Source organism: Dasypus novemcinctus, chromosome 1 (genome assembly GCF_030445035.2).
Source record: "Dasypus novemcinctus isolate mDasNov1 chromosome 1, mDasNov1.1.hap2, whole genome shotgun sequence".
In the NCBI taxonomy this organism is placed as follows: Eukaryota; Metazoa; Chordata; class Mammalia; order Cingulata; family Dasypodidae; genus Dasypus; species Dasypus novemcinctus.
Window position 1 is genome coordinate 204,049,743 of NC_080673.1, and position 19,982 is coordinate 204,069,724.

Sequence of the window (19,982 nt, forward strand, 5' to 3'; positions counted from 1 at the left end):
AGATGAGATTTGGGACTTTAATACTAATGAGATTGAGATGAGGGTTTTTACCTGAAGCCGATGCTGTAATGTGGTGGGACTGATGGAGACCTTGGGGTGGCTGAATGGATTTTGCATGGGGGGCTGATGGGCATCTTTAGGGGGTGCAGGGTGGACTGTGGTACATGAACACTGGGCCCAAGACACCCAGGCCTGGTCAGTGCAGTCTCTTCCTTGGGCTAGGGATAGAATTAAGGTGGCTAGGGAGCAGGTGGGAAGAAGAGCCTGATTGTCCAGCTGGACCAGTGTAATCACGGTGTCCTTAGAAGTGGAAGATGGAGGCAACTGGGATAAGTAGGTTGAACTCTGGAATTATGGGTCAACTCGATAACTGCTGGGTATGTTTAGGACCCTGGCACAGGCCTCTTAAGACACCTTGAGAAGGGAGCTGGTTAACCTTGAGGAACCCTGGCAAATGGAGCCTGTGTCTGGGGTCCACACAGACCCTCTGTGTTCATGTGTTGGGGGGGACTGGGCTGAGGGGTGCCCTAGAAGAAGGCTCCATGGCAGTTGTCCCATGGGTCCAGGTCCTGTGGAGAAACAGATACGAGGACGGGAAGAGAAGGGGGACGAAGCTCTGAATCAGGAGCTCCAGTTGGGGCCCAGGTGGTGCCAGGTGAGGTCCAGGTGGGGCCCAGGTGGGGCCCAGGTGCTGAGGCCCAGGTGGGCCCAAGTAGGGCCCAGGTGAGGCCCAGGTGAGGCCCAGGTGGGACCCAGGTGAGGCCCAGGTGAGGCCCAGGTGAGGCCCAGGTGGGACCCAGGTGAGGCCCAGGTGAGGCCCAGGTAAGTTCCAGGTGACTGAGGCCCAGCCAGGTGAGGGACACCAGCTCTAACTCAGTCTGACGATTGATGCCGGGCCCTGGGAGAACAGCTCGGTGTTGTAAGGCGGCCAGGCCTGGGAGTCAGACAGGACAGGCTGTGGTCAGACTCGGACCAAGTCTCGCCTCCCGCGCCGCCCTGGCCTCCACTTGCTTCTAGAAGGTGCACAGTGATCTCAGCCGGGCGCTGCTGAGAAATAAGGTCATGAACACGGAACGCCGAGCCAGGGGCCGCGGTGGGGCCGCTGTCACGGAGGGCTCGGGGTCTCTTGTCTTCCCTCTTTCTCACAGTCCTTTCTGTATTTCTCTCCCAGGTCCGAGGGGTGAAAGGCGTCTTCTTGGCCAACCAAAAAATCGATGGGAAGGTGATGACGCTCATAACCTACAACAAGGGCCGCGACTGGGACTACCTACAGCCGCCCAGCACGGACATGAACGGAAAACCGACCAACTGCAAGCCCGTAAGTGCCTCCGCGTGCGTCACACACCTCCGCGGGGCGGGTGCAAGGTGCTGCTGCAGGAATCTGGGAAGGTCAGAAATATTCAGTTAGAGAAAGACCATCCGCGACGCACGTACCATTCGGTTCATCCAGGCATGATAGAGAGGGCCAGGTGAACAACTTATTTTACAAGAGAGTGTAATGGAAATCAGAGAGGGAAAGTGTATCAGTTAGCTCCTGCTGCAAAATTGCTGTGTAACAAACCATCCCAAAGCAACAGTTCCTGATTCTCCGGATTGCGGATGGGCTCGGCTGGGTGCTTCTGATCCTGTGGGGCTTGCTCGCACGGCTGGGGTCGGCTGGGCTCGGCTGATTTAGCTGGGCTCGGCTCCACCTGCCTGGTGTCCTCTCCCTGGGACCAGCCTGGGCATGTCAGGGTGAGAACAGAGGCACAAGGGGGTGAGCCAAGACGCAAACACGCCTGAGCCGGGTGCTACGTCTGCTAACATTGGCAAAGAAATGATGAAAACAAAATCTCTTGTGGCACGGGGATGAAGATGAAATTAAATAATGCAAGGAAATGTCTGTCATAATCCTGGCATAGATCAAGTCAGCAGAGAATAGGAGATCCCTTCCCTTTTGGACTGATCCCCCTTCCCACATAGTCCCTGTGGCCTGGAATGCCCTTTCCTTTTTCCTCATCCAGCAAACTCTTACTGACCCCGGAAAACCCCACCTAAATGTCCCTTCTATGGAGAAGGCGTCAATCGCCTTCTGCTGTCCACCGTTGCTGGTACCTAAGCCCCTTGAAGGCAGGGACCACATGCTGGAAATACTGGAACTCATCCCAGTGCTTCTCTGCGGCTCAGGTTCCTCATCTATAAAGTAGGCGTAAAATAGAAAAGTGTCTATTTTACAGGGTTATTCATTTAATGAGTGTGTCTGAGCATCTGTATGTGCCCGGCACAATCCCTGTCCTGGCACCCCGAGCTAGCACACAGTAGGGCCCCCGCCCTGGCCCACCAGCCCCAGTGCCAGCCCACGGAGGCCGTCGTGTTGAACACTGAGCGCTCCTCGGCAGTGACCTTGGCCGCGGCAGCATGGCCTCCTGCTCCCCGAGTCCCCGGCCCGGCTCTGGGCTCATGGGCCCGAGCCACACCGACCGCGTCATTTGGGGAACCGCCGTTCAGCCTCGGCGGGGGCCCCGCTCGCTAATGGGGGATAATCGCACCCGTCGCCCTGCGTGGAGAATAAATTACCTGCCGCGTGTAAACGCGCTTCTGAGAACAGAACTGCTGTGAAAGGGCTAATTTTTGTATCATCATCGGCCACGTTAAGCCGCGTTAATCTGTCAAAGCAAGTCTTGGCTAAGAATAGACTCTCGTCTGTAATTATGCAGCTCAGCGAGGAGATAACCTTTGCAGGATTTACACCCCGGCCTGAAAATAATAAAAAATAGGAGCCGAGTGGTGGCGCGGGGACCCAGGAGGCCATGGAGGAGCCCCCCGGCCCAAAAGACGAAACGACAGCCGCGGCTCGGGGAGGCACAGGTGCCCTCGGGGTGTCCCTGCCGCCGAGGAGGGGGTGAGGCAGGGGCAGGCGTGCCCACTCACCAGGTGTGCCCCACCCAGGTACTTCACAGCGTCGCAGCCTCTCAACGAGCGTGGCAAACACCGTGGAGGGTGTTTTGTTTCCCATTTTATTTATTTATTTATTTTAATGTAACATTCGAAAAATATGAGGTCCCCATATACCCCCACCCCCCTCACCCCACTCCTCCCATAACCACAACCTCCTCCATCACCCTGGGACCTTCACTGCACTTGGGAACACATCGTGGAGGGTTTTCGCTCACCCTCACAGGGGGCGAAGACTCGGAAAATACAGAAACCACGTGGAGGGTAACGGGCAGCTGTCATCTCACCACCCAGAAATCACAACTGCTTGTTTTTCTTGCAGTCTTCCATCTCACATGCACTTTTAGAAAGTCAACGTTGGGGTCGCAGTGCTCCTGGGTTTTTCAGGCTTCTTTCTGCCACTCGACTCTGGGTCACGCACGTGCCACCCACCTCGACTTGCAGACCCACTCCCAGCCCTGAGAGTGCTCCTGCTGATCAGGCGGAAATCCGGGAGCTGCTTTATCAGTGAGTGCAGTGATCGGGCGGGTTTTAGGATGATGAACCTTAATTGGAAGATGTTTTTGAATCTGTTCAACATCTCAAACTCAAAAACAAAAACATTTGTGATGCAATCTATGGTAATCTTCTCAGACACCGGGCTAGATCAAGGAATGGGGTGTCCAGGTGGGCTGATAATTGGGGTGTCCAGGTGGGCTGATTATTGGGGTATTTGGGTGGGCTGGTTATTGGGGTGTCTGGGTGGGCTGATAATTGGGGTGTCCGGGTGGGCTGGTTATTGGGGTATCCGGGTAGGCTGATAATTGGGTCTCTGGGTGGGTTAATAATTGGGGTGTCCGGGTGGGCTGGTAATTGGGGTGTCCAGGTGGACTGGTTATTGGGGTGTCCAGGTGGGCTGGTTATTGGGGTATCTGGGTGGGCTGGTTATTGGGGTATCTGGGTGGGCTGTTAATTGGGTCTCTAGGTGGCTTAATAATTGGGGTGTCCAGGTGGGCTGATAACTGTGGTGTCCAGGTGGGCTGGTCATTGGGGTGTCCGGGTGGGCTGGTTATTGGGGTGTCCAGGTGGGCTGGTCATTGGGGTGTCCGGGTGAGCTGATAACTGTGGTGTCCAGGTGGGCTGGTCATTGGGGTGTCCGGGTGGGCTGATAATTGGGGTGTCCAGGTGGGCTGGTCATTGGGGTGTCCACATGGGCTGGCTCCTCACTCCCGCGGGCCGGCATCATGGGCCTCTCCCTCTGATGTGCGCCACCTGGAGTTCGAGATCAAGGGTGTCCGAGCCGGTGGCATGGCAGGGACAGGCTGCTGAGGAAGTGGGGCCTGAGAAGGTGTCTCTGAGGAGGCACCCACAAGCTGCCTATGAGGGGTGGTGGGAAGGGCGTCTCAGGAAGAGGGCGGCATGAGCAAGGGGCCGGGGGCAGCGCGGGCCGAGAGCCTGGTTTTTTTCTGCTTTGGGTGGAATCCATCGGGGCACTGGCCCCGGGAAGCAATCTGATATGCTGGTTTAAAAGCACGTCCTGCTGCTGTGTGGGGAAGGAGACGCGGGGACACAGAGAAGCAGAGAGAGCGACCGCAGCGCTCTCAGATTTCCAGGGACTAGACAGGTGTCAGGAGGACGGCGAGAAGGGGCAGGGGCAGGACTGGGTGGTGGAGAGAGGCAGGCAGCTACGGGGGATGCCCCATCACTGCGAGGGGCAGGGGGTGAGCAGGTGACGGCGAGAGGGGATTGCACAGCCGAGATGAGCTCGCGGAGACACGGTACTGTGCAGGGGCTGGCGGGAAAATCTGGGACTCATGGGTGAACTGATGGATTCTAGTATCATGCGACTTTGGGAGCTCCCTGACTTGGGGACCAGTGACCATTCAGATGTCCCAGAGCTCAGGCAGGGGATGCATCAGTGGGTGGCAGCCTCCCGGACAGGGGTGACTGCCGAGCAGGCCCCCCTCGACTCCTACTCCCACGCCCACCCTCGTGGGGGGCTGCCGGGCGCGCTTTCTTCAGAGCAGCCGGAGCTGGAGTTGGACGTGTCACTTTCTGATTTTAAAATGTTAGCACCTAACATTTAAGGGAAAGTGTTTATTTGACCACACAAAATTTAGAAACATTTAAGCAACCAAGGATAGCCTCGGCAAAATAAAAATGGTTAAAAAGCAATAGTGGCCAAATGTCAAGCCTCCTAAAGTAATCTCTGAATTTCCTGCTAAACTAATAAAACTCCTAATAGGTTTCGCTGGGACGTTGCTGTTAATATTGTTTTGTTTGTTCTCAAAACCAATCAAAATGTATGGAGGTAAACGTCTTCGCCTGGGTATGTCGAGGTTCGGCTGTGGTTTAAGTAATCGTGGGTGGACCTTTTATTCAAGAGATTGAATGAAGTGGAGAAAAACATATTCATAAGAAGTACATTAAATCATCTGTATGTGAAGAACGCTGTCTTAGGAAAGACAATGTTATCAAACTCAGCAAGAGCAATTGGAGCACGGGTTAAACAGCAGCCGCTCCACTAGCACAGTACCAGTTCGAATGGTTTTTGAAGAGAGAAAACAGGCAATGCCCTGCTGCTGCGGATTGCGGGGGCCAGGCTGCTGAAGGGCAGGGCTGCCCTGCACCCCGGAGCCCCCGGGCTTAGCCCTCCTCCCCTCCTGGGGACCTGGGGCCCCAGGCCTGCTGCCACCCTCCGCCCCCTGCCCGGAGCTTGGAAGAGCAGAGGCACGAGGGCTTTGGGCAAAGCTGGCCTTGAACTCTGCTTCCACCGATGTCTGCCTGTTGCGGCTGTTTCATTCTTTGGCTGTCGGAGCTGCTGACCCCTTTCTGGGACTCCTTTCTCATGGGACAGACTGTGGCTCCGGTAGAAGGAACTGGTTCTTTCCAGCTCTTTCTCCGGTTCTGCACCTCCTGAGTTGCCCCTGTCAGGGGCGTGTGCGGCTAAGGGCTGCCATCGCTTTGGCCAGTTTCCTTTCTCTTTCCCAGCAGCCGACGTTCCCCTCGATTAATTTTCTGCAAAGTGCCATCCCACGCTCTCGACGTGGCTCGGCCCGTGTCCGAAGTTTCCGGTGGCACTTTGGGCTCTCCCTTTGGAGCTGTGGATGCTTCAGGCTGCAAAGCCGCTCGCGCAGGCGGGGCCTTTTCGTCTGAGCTGTGCGCACCGCCGTCCTTTGATTTTCTCTGCACAGCTTTGCATAGATCCTTGCTTTTCTCCTTCAAGCCCTCCTAAGGAGACGCAAAGGGCGTCGGCGGGTTTCTTCACACTGACCTCTGTCTGGTGCTCGGTCCTCTCTTCCTGGGTGCCCCTGGAAATCATGCCTCCAGCACGGTTCCCCCGCAGCCCTTACCTGACGCTGCCCGTTGCCCGCCGCACCGTTCGCACGCTCCACTTTCCATTTCTGGGGAGACAGTTCCAGGCTTCCCTGGAGATGAGCACTTCCATCCAAGACTTCTCCTTCCCTCTGACGATGTGCCGGCTTCTGCTGAGGTGTTTGCGATTGGGGGGATTTTGCGGCGTCTTTGGGGGACCCCATCTGTCCGTAACTCCGTGGAAGGAGGCTTAGGGGGCTCACTCTTCTGTTCTTTTTTGAGAAGCTGGATTGTATCCAGCCTCGTTAGGGTGCCCCCAGCACGGCCTCTGTGACGTCAGAGGCCCGGTGTCCCCAGCGGGTGACGCAAACCTCCCTCGGCTGCGTCCTCGGGCCGGTCCTCTCCAGGACTTGATGACATTCTTCAGCCGGGGCAGGCCTCTGGACTGGGCTCCTTTCCCCTCCCTGACGTCTGCCGCCCTTTACTGTAAAGACGACGGTGGCAGCTTGGACCAGGAGGCCCCAGGGAAACCCACAGGGACCTGGACTTGCCTCGGGCTCTCCGATGCCACCAGCAGCTCCAGCACCGGCCGGAGAGCCTTCCCTTGGCCGACGCCGATGGCAGGCTGCAGGGAGCCCCACTGCGCGGCTTCCGCTGTCACTGGCCGTGTGCCGGCCGCGCGCAGCCCTGCAGAGTGTTCCGCCTCTGGCACACACAGGTGCCCACTGGGCGAATAGGGCAGGTCGCCCGTGGGGCCAGGCAGAGGGCGGAGGCCAGAAAGCAGAGCGCTCTGCTCTGCTCCGCTCGCTGCGCGGATGGAAAGGGGTACCACCTGTGCCTGATCATGAACTGGGAAAGGCCGACCGCGGCCAGGGGACACCAACCTGTGAGCTCGGCCACACCAGCCCACTGGGCCCTCCAGCATGCCTGGGGCTGGACTCCGTGCCAGGCAGTACCCGTTCCCCGGCCGCCAGCAGGCCAGGGCCACTGCCGGGCACACTGCAGGACAGGGGCCCGCGCCTCGCTTAGGCCCCTCCACCTGCTGCAGCAGGGAAGCCGGGGCCCGCCTTCCGGGGCCCCGGAGATCACCCCAAAGCCTCCCCCTCTTTGCCAGTGGCAGAGGACTGGAGGCTCTTACCAGCAGGGCGGACCCGCTGCCCGGTCCTGTAGCCCTGCGAGAGCAAGAGGGACGGCACAGGCACGACTGGACACTTCATGGATTTCCAGGGGGGCCCTGGGGCCCCGCCATGGCTGCCTTCCTGGGTGGGGAGACGGGTTCACCTTGGAAACTCAGGACCCAGGCCCCTTCCACGCAGGGCCTGTCGCTCTCACCGCGGGGTTCCCAAGGCGGCCCAAGACAGTGGCCAGCCCAGATGGTGCTCGGGAGCCCCTGCCGAGGGGGCGGGGCCTCCTTGCAGCTGAATTTATCCCCTCCCCTACCCCTACCCCTTCCTTCCTTCCTCCCTCCCTCTTCCCTTCCTCTCTTTTTCTCTCTCTCTCTTTCAACAGACTTACTGAAATATAGTCCACAGACCATACAATTCACCCATGTAAAGAGAAAAATTCCAGGGATTTTAGTAGATTCGCTGACCTGTGCGACCACCCTGCGATTTCATTTTGTTTTTTTAAGATTCATTTATTTATTTATTTCTCTCCCCTCCCCCATCCCACCCCGGTTGTCTGTTCTCTGTGTCTATTTGCTGCGTCTTCTTTGTCCGCTTCTGTTGTTGTCAGCGGCACGGGAATCTGTGTTTCTCTTTGTTGCATCATCTTGTTGCATCAGCTCTCCATGTGTGCAGTGCCATTCCTGGGCAGGCTGCACTTTCTTTCACGCTGGGTGGCTCTCCTTACGGGGCGCACTCCTTGCACATGGGGCTCCCCTATGCAGGGACACCCCTGTGTGGCAGGGCACTCCTTGCGCGCATCAGCACTGCGCATGGGCCAGCTCCACACGGGTCAAGGAGGCCCGGGGTTTGAACCGCAGACCTCCCATGCGGTAGACGGATGCCCTGACCACTGGGCCAAGTCTGCCGCCCACCCTGCGATTTTAGATCATTCGGTCACCTCCGACACCCAGGACCCTTGGGCCCTCTCCCCTCCCCCCACCCCTCCACCCCAGCCCGTGGCGCCCACTAAATGACCTCCTGCCTGTCCATCCCCCTGTTCTGGACGTTTCTTATGAATGGAATCATACTAACCACGGCGCAGCTAAGACGTGTTTAACACCCTGGTGGCTGACCAAATAAAACCCACCTGCCCACTGCAGTGTGCCCTGCCCTCCTCTCGGGGGCATCTGGCCCAGATCAATATCCAACTCACCCAACAGTTGAGTTTCCCATTTAGGACAGTCTGAGAAAAGGCCTCGGCTCGTGGGCCAGACGGAAGTGTCACGGGAGGCATGGAAGGAAGAGAGGGGCCTCCCCAGGGAATTCGGTCCACGGCATAACGTGGCGTTGAGGACACGCTGGGAGGGCCCCTTCCCCCTGCGCTGCGCAGTGGGGGTGACAAGCAGCCCCATCTCCACGTTCCACTCGAGGAAACAGAGGCCAGAGGCACCCGGGAGTGGAGCGGCACATCCTAGATGAGAGCTTGCCTCTCTGGGTGCCGAGGTCTAGGGTATTTGTAAACTAGAGATTGTTCCAGAAAGAAAAACAAAGGGAAGGACTGCCCTGCTTCCAGGGAGCCGCGAGGCAGCGCCTGTCCAGGGGAGGCCTGGCCCCAGCTCGCCCCAAGCTGCCCTGTCTCAATCCTATTCCTTGTGAAGCGGGCCTTGTCGCCCATTTCTCAGAAAAGGAAACTGAGGCACAGAAGATGGCCGCGTTTTCCCTACAGTCTCGCAGCCCTGAGAGGGGGTACCAGCCTCCTGGTCTTGCCAGGGCACCGCCCTGCCTCCTGCTCCAGGCCAAGGAAGCCCCTGCCTGTGGAATTCCCTAAACTGGGGGGCCAGAGAGGCTGACCCCAGGGACCCCTCTGGGGTCTCTTCCAAGGAGCAGGGACTCCTCATCGCCAGCCCGACCCTGTTCTGGCGTCACCGGCTGTGGGAGGGAGGAGAGCAGGGCCTGGAGGGCCCGAGCCGGCCCCCGCCACGGGCAGCCCTGGCCGAGGGTCGCGGCGCAGCCCGGAGAGAGCCGCGCGGAGGTGGGGGGGCCTCGCCCCGTGCGGAAGGGGGTGCAGGCGAGATGGTGGCCTGGAGCCGCCGAGGGCGGGGGGTGGGGGATCGGCCGCAGGCCACGGGTCAGCGCCCCTCAGCTCATGGTGCCCCCAGCCCCAGCCCCTCCCCAGGGGCAAGCTGGCCTGTGCCTTGGCAGAATCTGGGTGCAGGCAGTCAGGGAGAGGGCCAGCAGGGATTGCCCTTCACCTTCATGCGCGCCGCGGCGGCCTGTGCGGCTGCGTTCTCTGGGGCGCTGACCCTGGTACCACTTTCCAGAAGGGGTGGCTGGCCAGCGGGACCCCGCAAGGACGGGGGTCAGGAGGGGTGGCCGAATCCAGACAGCCTCCGCCGTCCTCCACACCCCTCGGGCAGGTTGCGCGATGCTCTGTGCCTCAGTTTCCCCATCATAAATGCGGAGAGGAGCCGAGGAGCAGGTCCTGTGAAGTGGTCAGCTCAGGGCGGCTTAGAGGCAATGTTGAGTAGCGTTTGGGTCTTGGGTCTCTCGGCCAGGGCCCCAGCCCAGGGCCACAATCAGGCCCTAGCGATGACATCGGCTCACCTGGCTGCCCCTCTGCCTCCGAAAGAGGAGAAGGCTAGATGGGGGGGAGCGCCGAGACTGGCTCCCCCTCCTGAGTGCCTCAGCCGGCCCCTCCCACCTCCCACCACCCCCCAAGCCAGCGGGCCACACCCCCTCTGGAGCCCTCCTTCCCGCCCTCCCCTCGGCCTCGGGCTCTCCTCCTCCAAGCTCCTCTGAGCCCTGCCTTCCCACCCAGAAAACCCCGGGGGCAGCTTCCGCTAAGTCCCGGTTTTCCCAAGGACATATCTCCCCCAGTGCTGACGGCCGCTTCCTTCTCCTCCTTCCAGCCGGACTGCCACCTGCACCTGCACCTGCGCTGGGCAGACAACCCCTACGTGTCGGGCACCGTGCACACCAAGGACACCGCCCCGGGCCTCATCATGGGGGCAGGTAGGTGGCTGCCACCGTCAGCTGGCAGGTGTCAGCACTGCCCAAGAGACGCTCTCTTCTCGGGGCTGAAGATTGAAGGCTGTAGGCCTGGGACCATAGGGTGTCCACCGGAGGTGGAGACACAGCATCTCCAGGGAGCTCAGCCCTCTCGGACTCCTGGGGGAGGGATGCCGGGCCACACAAAACCTGTTGACTGGATGGAAGGATGGGAGGATAGCAGGATGGAAAGATGGATAATGGATGGATGGACGGGAGGGTGAGAGGATGGATGGATAGGTGATGAATGTATGGGAGGGTGGGAGGATGGGAGGATAGATAATGGATGGGGATGATGAATGGCTGGGAGGGTGGGAGGATGATAATGGATGGATAGACAGGAGAATGAGAGGATGGATGGATGGATGGATAGATGGATGGATGGATGGATGAGTGGATGGGTGGATGGATGGATAGATGGGTGGATGGATGGATGGGAGGGCGGGAGGATGGACAGATGGATGGATGGATGATGAATGGATGGGAGGGTGGGAGGATGGATGGATGGAAGGATGGGAGGGTGGGAGGATAGATGGGTGGATGGATGGATGGGAGGGTGGGAGGATGGATGGGTGGATGGATGGATGGGAAGGTGGGAGGATGGATGGGAGGATGGATGGATGGATGGGAGGATGGATGGATGGGAGGGTGGGAGGATGGATGGGTGGATGGATGGATGATGAATGGATAGGGGGTGCGAGAATGGATGGATGGATGGGAGGGTGGGAGAATGGATGGATAGATGGATGATGAATTGAAGGATGGGTGAGTGGATGAGAGGAGGGCGAAAGGATAGTTGGATGGTTGAGAGAATGGATAGTTCCATAATCAATGGAAGGATGAATAAAAAACAGTGAGTGAATGAATAAAAGAACAGACAGATGTGTAGATGGGTGGATGTGTAGATGCCTGGGTATATGGGTGAATGTTAATTAATGAAAAGGTGGCTGGATGGGTGGCTAGATGGATGGATATGAATGAATAAGTGGATGGAAATCAATGGATGGCTGAATGGGTAGATGGGAGGATGAATTGAAGGATGGCGGAATGGATGAATGGATGGGAGGAGGGGTGAAAGATAGTTAGATAATTGAGAGACTGGATAGTTGGGTAGCCAGATGGAAGGACAGATAACAAAGTGGAATGAATAGAAGGATGGATGAATAGGAGGAGGATGTGTATCCTGGTTGACGTGTATTGGTCCCTAAAGAAGGATCTAGTTAAGTAGAGGACAGACATATTCAGTCAAGCATGATAAAAAATAAAAATTTTAAGTTGTGAATGTGTCTGACTCCACCACTAAACAAGACCCTCCTTTCAGAGATAATACGTGTGTGCTGATTGAATAACCTCTTAAAGTACGATTACTTTCCCTTAAAAGAATCGTTCAAAACAAAAAGTCTGTGTCCTATAGAGCTATTGCCAGGAAGTGGCCAGCGCCTTATTTCCATTTATTCATCAGCTTTACAGAGCACCTTTGTTGCTCAGTGCAGGGGCAGCCTCTGCCCGCCCTCGGCCGGCTCTCACGGTCAGCATCAGCGTCAGAGATGACACCCGCCAAAGCGACAGGGTACCCGGTGGCAGTGCTGGCAGTTTGGCAGCTGCCGCGCGCTGGCCCTTCCTCTCCCAGGCACCCTTACAATCGTCACAAACACCCCAAGGACCCGTCATCCCCATTTACAGAGGAGGAAACTGAGGCTCAGGGAGAGGCAGCAACTTGCCCCAGTCGTTCATGGGGGGCGTGAGATCAAGCCCGGGCCCTTTGGGGAAGGGAGGCAAACGGGGCGCTCGCCGCCTCCGCCAGCTGGCCACTCCTGGCCTCACCCTCGGAGGTGCAGACTCAGCGTCCCCCGAAAAGAGGCGGAATCCGAGGTTCCCGGGGACAGAGCCACCAGCCTGAGGTCATCTGGCTGTCGTGGAGGGCCAGGGCAGCGGCCTGTACGCCCACTGTGCAGTGGGGTGAGTGACAGCCGGAGCAGTGACAGCCCGCCGCAGAGTGGGGCCAGAGGGGCCCCCTGAGCCCAGGACCCCCCCATGCCCGGCCCCATCCGCACATACGGAGACAGGAGGCCATGAGGCTGGGGGCTGGGGCTGCTGGGTCTTTGGGACGGAGCTCTCCGGAGCTTCCTTTCACAGTCCACAGTCTGGGATGGTTTTTGGTGACAGCCATTTAGACAGGGCCTGCAGGCTGGGAAGGGGTGCGCCGTAGATCTACAAATCAGCATCCATTTCACCCGAGTTCTTCACGACTCAGGACCCCGACCGGACAGCCCACCACACCCCACCCGAGTCGGTCACCCCGCTCTTGTGGACTTGGCTTGCTGGCCCCGAAGGCGACTGCGTATGGAAACGCCCCATCGTGAGTCGCTGAAGCCCCAAATGCAAACGGCAGCATTGTAAGGGTTCCCGCTGCAAACCAAGTCCTCGAAATCGCCAAAGGGCTTCCAGCCTCCCAGGACGCTGGAGGATCCGGAGGCCCGTGGCTAAGCTGTGCGCGAGTCAGGCAGCGACCAAGGAGCTGTCCCTCCTTCTGCCCGCCCTCTCGCTGCCCCTGCGATTGTATTTCCTTCTGCTTCTCCTCACCTCGTCCACAGCATCCCTGAGAGGGCACATGGGGTGGACTGGTGGGTGTGGAAACGTTTTGCACCCTGTGCTCCAGCCCTGAGCCTGCTCAGAGCGCCTGGGAGAGGTGGGACGAGCCAGATGTCCCTGCAGAGCGGGAGATCAGCCAGCTGCAGCTTCTGCCCGCACCCTGCAGCTCCTGAGCAGGGACCAGCTAGGATGGGCAGAGCGGCCGCTCCAAGTGGCATGGTGGCCTGGGCTGTGCCGCCCGGGGTGGCCGGTCGTGGCCTCTGCTGTTTCCATGGGCTCATATCCCTGCTCTCCTGTCTATTCACAGCCACCTTCCAGGCTGGGGCACTGGAGGCAGGCAGAGGAGAGTTCCAGGCCCCAGGGCTCCTGCTTCCCCCACTGCATGAACTTGGTCCTCTCTGAGCCTCAGTTTCTTCATCTGCAGAAGGAGAGGACGAACCCTCTTTGTGAGGATGATGTGGGGATTAGATAGAAAGCATCAGTCACAAGTGAGGCACCTTTCAATGAATCGTCCATTTATTTGTAAAGTGGCCAAACACCCTCCCCCGTGGGGGGCACTGTGTTGGGGTCCTGGAGCTGAGGACAGCTGACACCCAGCCTTGGCCCTCGGGGATTTACAGAGGTGCAGGGGACAGTGACCGCGGGCTGAGACAGGCCGGTCACTGGGCTCCGACCCTGAGGGTGCTCAGCCGGCCCTCAGCAGCAGGGAATGCTGGCAGCCTCCGGGGCAGCCCAGAGGGGTCCGTGCCCCACTTCAGGCCAGCTGGCCCCGCAGTCCCTGGGCCTGCCCACGACTGGCCCCTGGGTCTCTGGGTGGCCGCTCCTGGGCTTTCCCGGATGGCTTGAGCTCAGCTTCACACACTGACCCCTGCTCTTTGCCACACTGTGACCTGAAGGCAGAGGCAGGATGGTGGGGAAGCGCACATTTACTGAGCGCTTACTGTATACCAGGCCCTGCGAGCACCGACATGCCCCTACCTGCGGCCTGGGGAGGGACAGTCAAGGAGCCCACAGTGGCAGGCTGGGGGAGGAGGCCAGGCTCAGGATGGGGGAGGCTCTCCCGTCCTCACTGCCCCCGGCCTCAGTTTCCCTATCCATAAAGTAGGCTGTCGGCCCCTGTGTTCTCAGCAGCACCCGCGAGCGTGTCCGTGAATGCCCCGATTTCCCCCAGGGCCTGTTAGGTGGCGGCCACCCTAACAGCTTCGAGACTGAGCCAGGAAAGCAGCGTCTCTTAAAAGACAGACATCTGCGGCGAAACTGCAAGTCACCAACTTGCCAGCAAAACCGTGCTGTCGCCGCGGCGTGCCACTGCCCGCTTCCGCGTCGGCCGTGCACGCCCCCGGTGTGGGCTGGCTCTTGAGGAAACGGGAAGCGAGAGGGCACTTTCTCCTTCCTCCACCCGCCCCGACCTGTTGCATTCATTCCTTCACTCATTTCATTCGTTCAGCAGCCGTTTCTCAGCACCTCGCTCCTCCCAGCGTGAGGATTCACAGGGGAGGGTGGGGAGAGCAGCACCCAGATTCAGAAGCTGCCCTGTGCCTGGGAGCGAGCGCCCCCCTCCGCGGGCTGCCCCCCTCCAGCGCGCGCCTTCCCACGGCGGTCCCTCGCCCAGGCCGCTTCCTCCACCTGCAGGACATTAAAATGTCCTCCCTGCGCCCTCATGTTGCTGTCTCTAGAGGCCCAGCTCAGGGGCAACCTCCTGCGGGACTGTCCGTTTGTTTGTTTGTGTGGTTTTTTTTGTCTTTATTTATTTTTTTAATGTTACATTAAAAAAATGTGAGGTCCCCATATCTCCCCACCCCCCTTCCCTCACTCCTCCCCCCATAACCACAACCTCCTCCATCATCATGAGACATGCATTGCACTTGGTGAATACATCTCTGAGCACCGCTGCACCTCATGGTCAATGGTCCACACCATAGCCCACACTCTCCCCAGTCCACCCAGTGGGCCATGGGAGGACCTACAATGTCCGGTAACTGTCCCTGTGGGACTGTCCTTGAGTTCTCTTCTGCACAGGCCCGGTAGCTCTCCCTCCTCTGCTCTTACAAGCGCTTTGGCGTCCAGCTTCCAGCTCTCTGTTCAATTGCACAGCTGGGCTAGAGCTCCAGGGAACAGGGACCCCGGTTTATTCAGCTTGTTCTTCCCAGAGCTGAGCCCAGGGCAGGGGCAGGAGCAGGTGCTCAGCACCTGATGAGTGAACGTAGGGGCCATGAATGGGTGGGATCAGTGAGGAATAGAGGGGTGGGTGGGTGGGCGATTGAGCGAATAATAGACTAATAAAGGACAGATGGATAAATGGTGGATAATAAACTAATGAAGAACAGATGGATGGATGGCTAATCCACTAATGAAGGATGAATGGATGGGTGGACATAAAAAAGGGCCAAGCCCACCAACGTTCTGCTAATCTGCCTTTGAACTCACTTCAACTCATCTGTTTGAGAACAATCCACTTCCTTTGGAATTTTCCGGTAACTTCTAAACTTGACTTGGTAAAAGACTTCTGAGAGTACCACCCAGACGTGGCTTCAGTGTGACTGACCTATAGACCACCCAAGGCAGGGTCCTCTGGGGTTCCAGGTGACCGTCCAGAGCAGCTTCATGGCCATCGTCACAGGCCACCCTGGGGCCCCTGCCAAGGCCATGGGGACATGGGGGAGGCCTGCCAAACTGGCTCATCAGAAGATCCCCTCGGTGGCAGCCATTCCTGGGGTGCCACTTGGGGAGGCCAGGCCAGTCCCCGGCTGCTGCGGTCCCCCTGCTTGCTGGCCTCACACGTGGCCATGGCCCTGCCTACAGGAGCCCACCCTGGGCTCTGTTTCCTCATCTGCGAAATGGGCTCAGTGGGGTGCAGGGCTAGAGTTCTTTCCGTCCTGACACCGCCCACGGGGTTAAGTCCAAGTGCCTTGGTGAGGCTACCAGGCCCTTGGGACTGACGACCGACAGTGCAAAAGCCACCCAGGTGAGCCAGAACCGGGACCCCCTCGCAGCCCAGGTGCTTCTGTGCCCACCCCCACCCTTCCAAACATGACTTGGCAAATATCTACTCATCACCTATTGTGTGTTTGCCAGACCCTGCCCCCCCACCTGCTCTGCCCCACGCCCACCAGACCTGCCTCCCGTCCCCCCTTCGCCAGCCTCCGGGGAGCAGACCCAGCTGGAAGCCGTCAGGAATGGCCCCTGGCCCCCGTCCCACCCAGCCTGGCCCTGACCTCCCCTCCTCACGCTTATCAAGCCACACCGGGCACCAGCAGGGCCTCGGACGCACCTGAGCTTCACCCGCCCCGTGGCCTCGGCCTGGGCCCGCCTTGTGGTCTGGCAATCCCCCCGCCCTCTGCCTGCCTGGCAGCCTTGGGGTCTCGCTCCCTGGACCCCTGGCCCAGCACGCGTCACCCTGTAGCTTCAGTGCCTCTCTCCGCTCTTTCCCACTCGTCGGCACCTGCTGTGGGTGAGGGTCCCCAGGTGGGCTCTGCTGCTGGTGGGGCACACACAGATGGGCATGGCGGGCCTGGTGGGAGGCTGGCACGGTCGTCCAGGAGAGCGGCAGGAGCCCAGGGGCGGCAGGAGGGTGGGCCTGAGGTCTGCAGTGAAGGGCAAGCATGAGGACGGGCTGTGGATGATGTGACTAGAAAATGACTCTTAATACAAGGGCCAACTCAGACCAGCAGAGTATCCTGGTCTACATATAATGCCAGGAGTTAAAAATGCTTTTTGACCTGAATCAAGGGGGAAATGGAAAGGACAAATGAGTTTATATGGCTATGAGTCTCCAAAAAGAGCCTGGAGGTCATCAGAGGGGTTGCCCTTATGCACACCTCAGCAGGGTCCCAGAGAGAGATGAAGTAGATACAACCCCGGGTATTGGTTCTTCTGAGGGCTACAGAGACCCACAGGTTCTATGGCCATGGCAGATGGAGTTCAGTTCCATGTCAGTTGGCCCTACTCTGAAGTTTGTGTTTCTGTGTGATGGAGCTGGACTCAGTGGGGATCTTTGTCTGCAAGTCTCTCCTGCTACTTTACCAGATCTGTAGTTGGTGCTGGGGTTTAAGATATACCCAGGGGACCTGAATCTCTGGACTGACCATGTGATAGCCAGGCCCTGAGCCTCAACAGACTTGCAACTCCTACCCTCTGGTTTATTGGACTTACCCCACTCAGCTAACAGGGAGGTGAAGAAGGTCAACCACCACACCAGGGAGCCAAGAGTGCCTACAACTGAAAGCAGGAGAATTGCATCCATCAGCCTTGCGGGATCTAAGCCCCCTCTCAATATAGAGGTGGAGTGGACACAACCATTCCAAGGTCCACAGGATGGAGGAATAGAGTATGGATTAGAGTGGACTTACTGATATTCTATTCATGAACTATTGTGATTAGTAACTCAAGAAAAAGAGGCATTGGTGTGGAGAAAGTGGCCATGGTGGCTGCTGGGGGTAGGGAGTGGGAGGAAGAGATGAGATATGGGGGCATTTTTGGGGGTTGGAGGTGTCCTGGGTGGTGCTGCAGGTGCAATTACCGGACATTATATGTCCTCCTGTGGCCTGTGGGTCAGAGAGGACACAGGCTGACTGTGGTCAGCAGCACGCGGCCTGGGGGGGCTGCCCCCTCCGTGGAGCATGTGGGGCAGACGGCGGTCGGGAAGGACACGGGCGGCCTCCGCGTTGGCGCCTCGGGCAAGGCGGCCAGGCCTGAGAGGGAAGGCTGCGCAGGGCCGCCGCAGGGCCGGGCTTCGAGGCGGCGCGGCCGGGGGGATGGAGGCAGGCGGGCACGGCCGGAGGCCCAGGTACTGAGCCCCGGCCTCCAGTGAGCTAGGGGTCAGGGAGAGGGGGGCCAAGCAAGGGGACTGCGAAGGAGCGGTGGGAAAGGGGAAAGAGGGGGTATCTGTCGAGGGGCAGGAGCAGGCCCCGTGACCCCTCTCACATCTCACACTCTCGGGGTCAATAATCCGCTAGAAGCGCTCCCAGAACTCAGAAAAACCACTAGACTCGGGGCTGTGATTTATCGCAGCCGAAAGGTACAGGTTAGAATCAGGAAGAGGCTTTTGGGGAGTCCAGGAGGGCCCAGGGGACTCCCGCAGACCTCTGCCCGTGGGGTCGGCCGCGGAGCACGCGTCTCGGCAGCGACAGGTGATGACACGCTCGGGGCATCGCCAGCTGGGGAGCTCGCCAGGCCTGTGTGTCCCGGGGTTGGTGGGGGCTCGGTCACCTGGTGTGGCTGACCCCGGGTGGCTCCCCCTCCAGAGGTCAGGCTGAGCTCGGGCCACCCAGGCCCCATCCTAAATCAGACTGTTGACCCAGACCACCTGGGGTGGCCCAAGGCCCCGGGCAGACGAGACCCTCTTTCAGGAGGACATTCCAAGGGCATACAGGTGACCTCCTAAGGGCCAGGGTCAAAGGCCAGCGCTCTTTAGGCAAGGCTAACCCTTTCCCGCCCGGGCTGGGACCCTGGGCCTGAGCACGGCCTTTGGCCCCCGAGAGCAATCGTGGCAGTCCATTGAAAGAGGAAGTAAGAGAGGGGCCGCTGGGGGGAAGATTTGGGGCTGGGGGACATAGACCCAGGGAGGTCCCTGTTTGAGGGTTCTCCTGGAGCCAGGGCTTGATACAGGGGGGCCGGTCCTCAGAGTAACCCAGGCCCCCTCTTGTCCTGGACCAGGTAACCTGGGCTCACAGTTGGTGGAGTATAAAGAAGAAATGTACATCACGTCGGACTGCGGGCGCACCTGGCGGCAGGTAAGAGGAAGTGCCAGGCACCCCACCCCACCCACGGACTCCGGGGCATGGAGCTGCTGGGGTGCTCGCGTCCCTGCCCTGAGGTTTCACCTGACAGATTCCGAGACACATTTCTAGACCGGCCGGCCGGCCCGAGCTGGGCCTAGGGCGCAGGGCTCCTTAGCCACCGTCCTTCCTGCCCAACGTTCAAAGCATACCCAGGGGGGCTGGCACGATCCACCCCGCAATCCCTTTGGTGGCCACCGATGGGGAATTTCAGGAGACCCGATTCGTAGCTGCATGTCATCAGACGTGTCACCCGGGGACGTCCGCCATAAAGGACTGATGGCCGGAAGCGAGAGGCCCAGAAAGCCACCTGGGTGGGGGGTGCCTGAGGGTTGGGTGGGCTCTTGGGGGGGCCCAGAGGCCAGGCACGGGGGTTACAGAGGTTCATGGGTAACTCCCCAGTTCCTGGCCAGGGTGGCCACTGGGGGACCATGGAGACATCCCTAGAGAGACAATGGGGGGCCAGCAGGGCCGGGGGGTACGTGGTGACGCTGGGTTGGGACACCGGGGGGACGGTCCCGCCCCTGGCGCTTCTCTGTGCTGTCACAGCCCACACAGAGCCCAGCCCCTCGGACTAGAGAAGGCGCAGGCTTGGACACAGGGAGGCCGGCGGAGGGCAGCGCGCTGAGGCGCAGGGACAGGCCCTGCCCCACCCCTGCTGCAGTAAACGCATACACACACACACACACACACACACCCCAAAAATGACTCGCCTGCCTGCCCGCCGCGTGCAGTGGCGCTGAGCTCACCGCCCCGTGCACCCCCTTCCAGGAAGCGCGAGCAGCTGAGTCTGCAGGCCCGCGGCTGTGGAGAAGGCCTGCTTTTCACCCGCCCGAGTCCGCCAGGTGCGGCCTCTCTCCTAGGAAACACCGGACAAATCCAGTAATCTCCCAAGTACAACGTCCACCCGCCGTCTCGGCTGAAGGCCTCGTCGGGTTTTTCCGATAATCATATGCAAGAAACAAGGCATTTTGAAAAGGGCAGAAGAGATTTATCGTATTATAATATTTCTATTTCGCTAAAACTAGTGAAACATGTCCAAACTTTTTGAAAAGGTCACTGTCCATTGGTTAGAGAAGGACCCACCCCCGTTATTGGATGGAACAGGCGAGGGTGAACTAGAGGAGGTTCTCTGATTTTCTAGAGACCGGTTGGCACATACGCCTATCGGCCACGTTGGCTGAGCAAGTTAGGTTTCAAACTTGGGAAGGTCGGAATTCGGTGGGAAAAA

At 59.1% G+C, this 19,982-nt stretch overlaps 1 protein-coding gene across 1 annotated transcript in view; it reads left to right on the forward strand.

Annotated features, from left to right (window-relative positions):
• Positions 1–19,982, forward strand: part of SORCS2 (sortilin related VPS10 domain containing receptor 2) — a 527,745-nt gene that overhangs the window by 462,687 nt on the left and 45,076 nt on the right. The window contains 3 exon segments of the mRNA XM_058304358.1: positions 1,172–1,318; positions 10,244–10,346; positions 18,630–18,706. Of these exon segments, the coding sequence (XP_058160341.1) occupies positions 1,172–1,318; positions 10,244–10,346; positions 18,630–18,706 (327 nt within the window).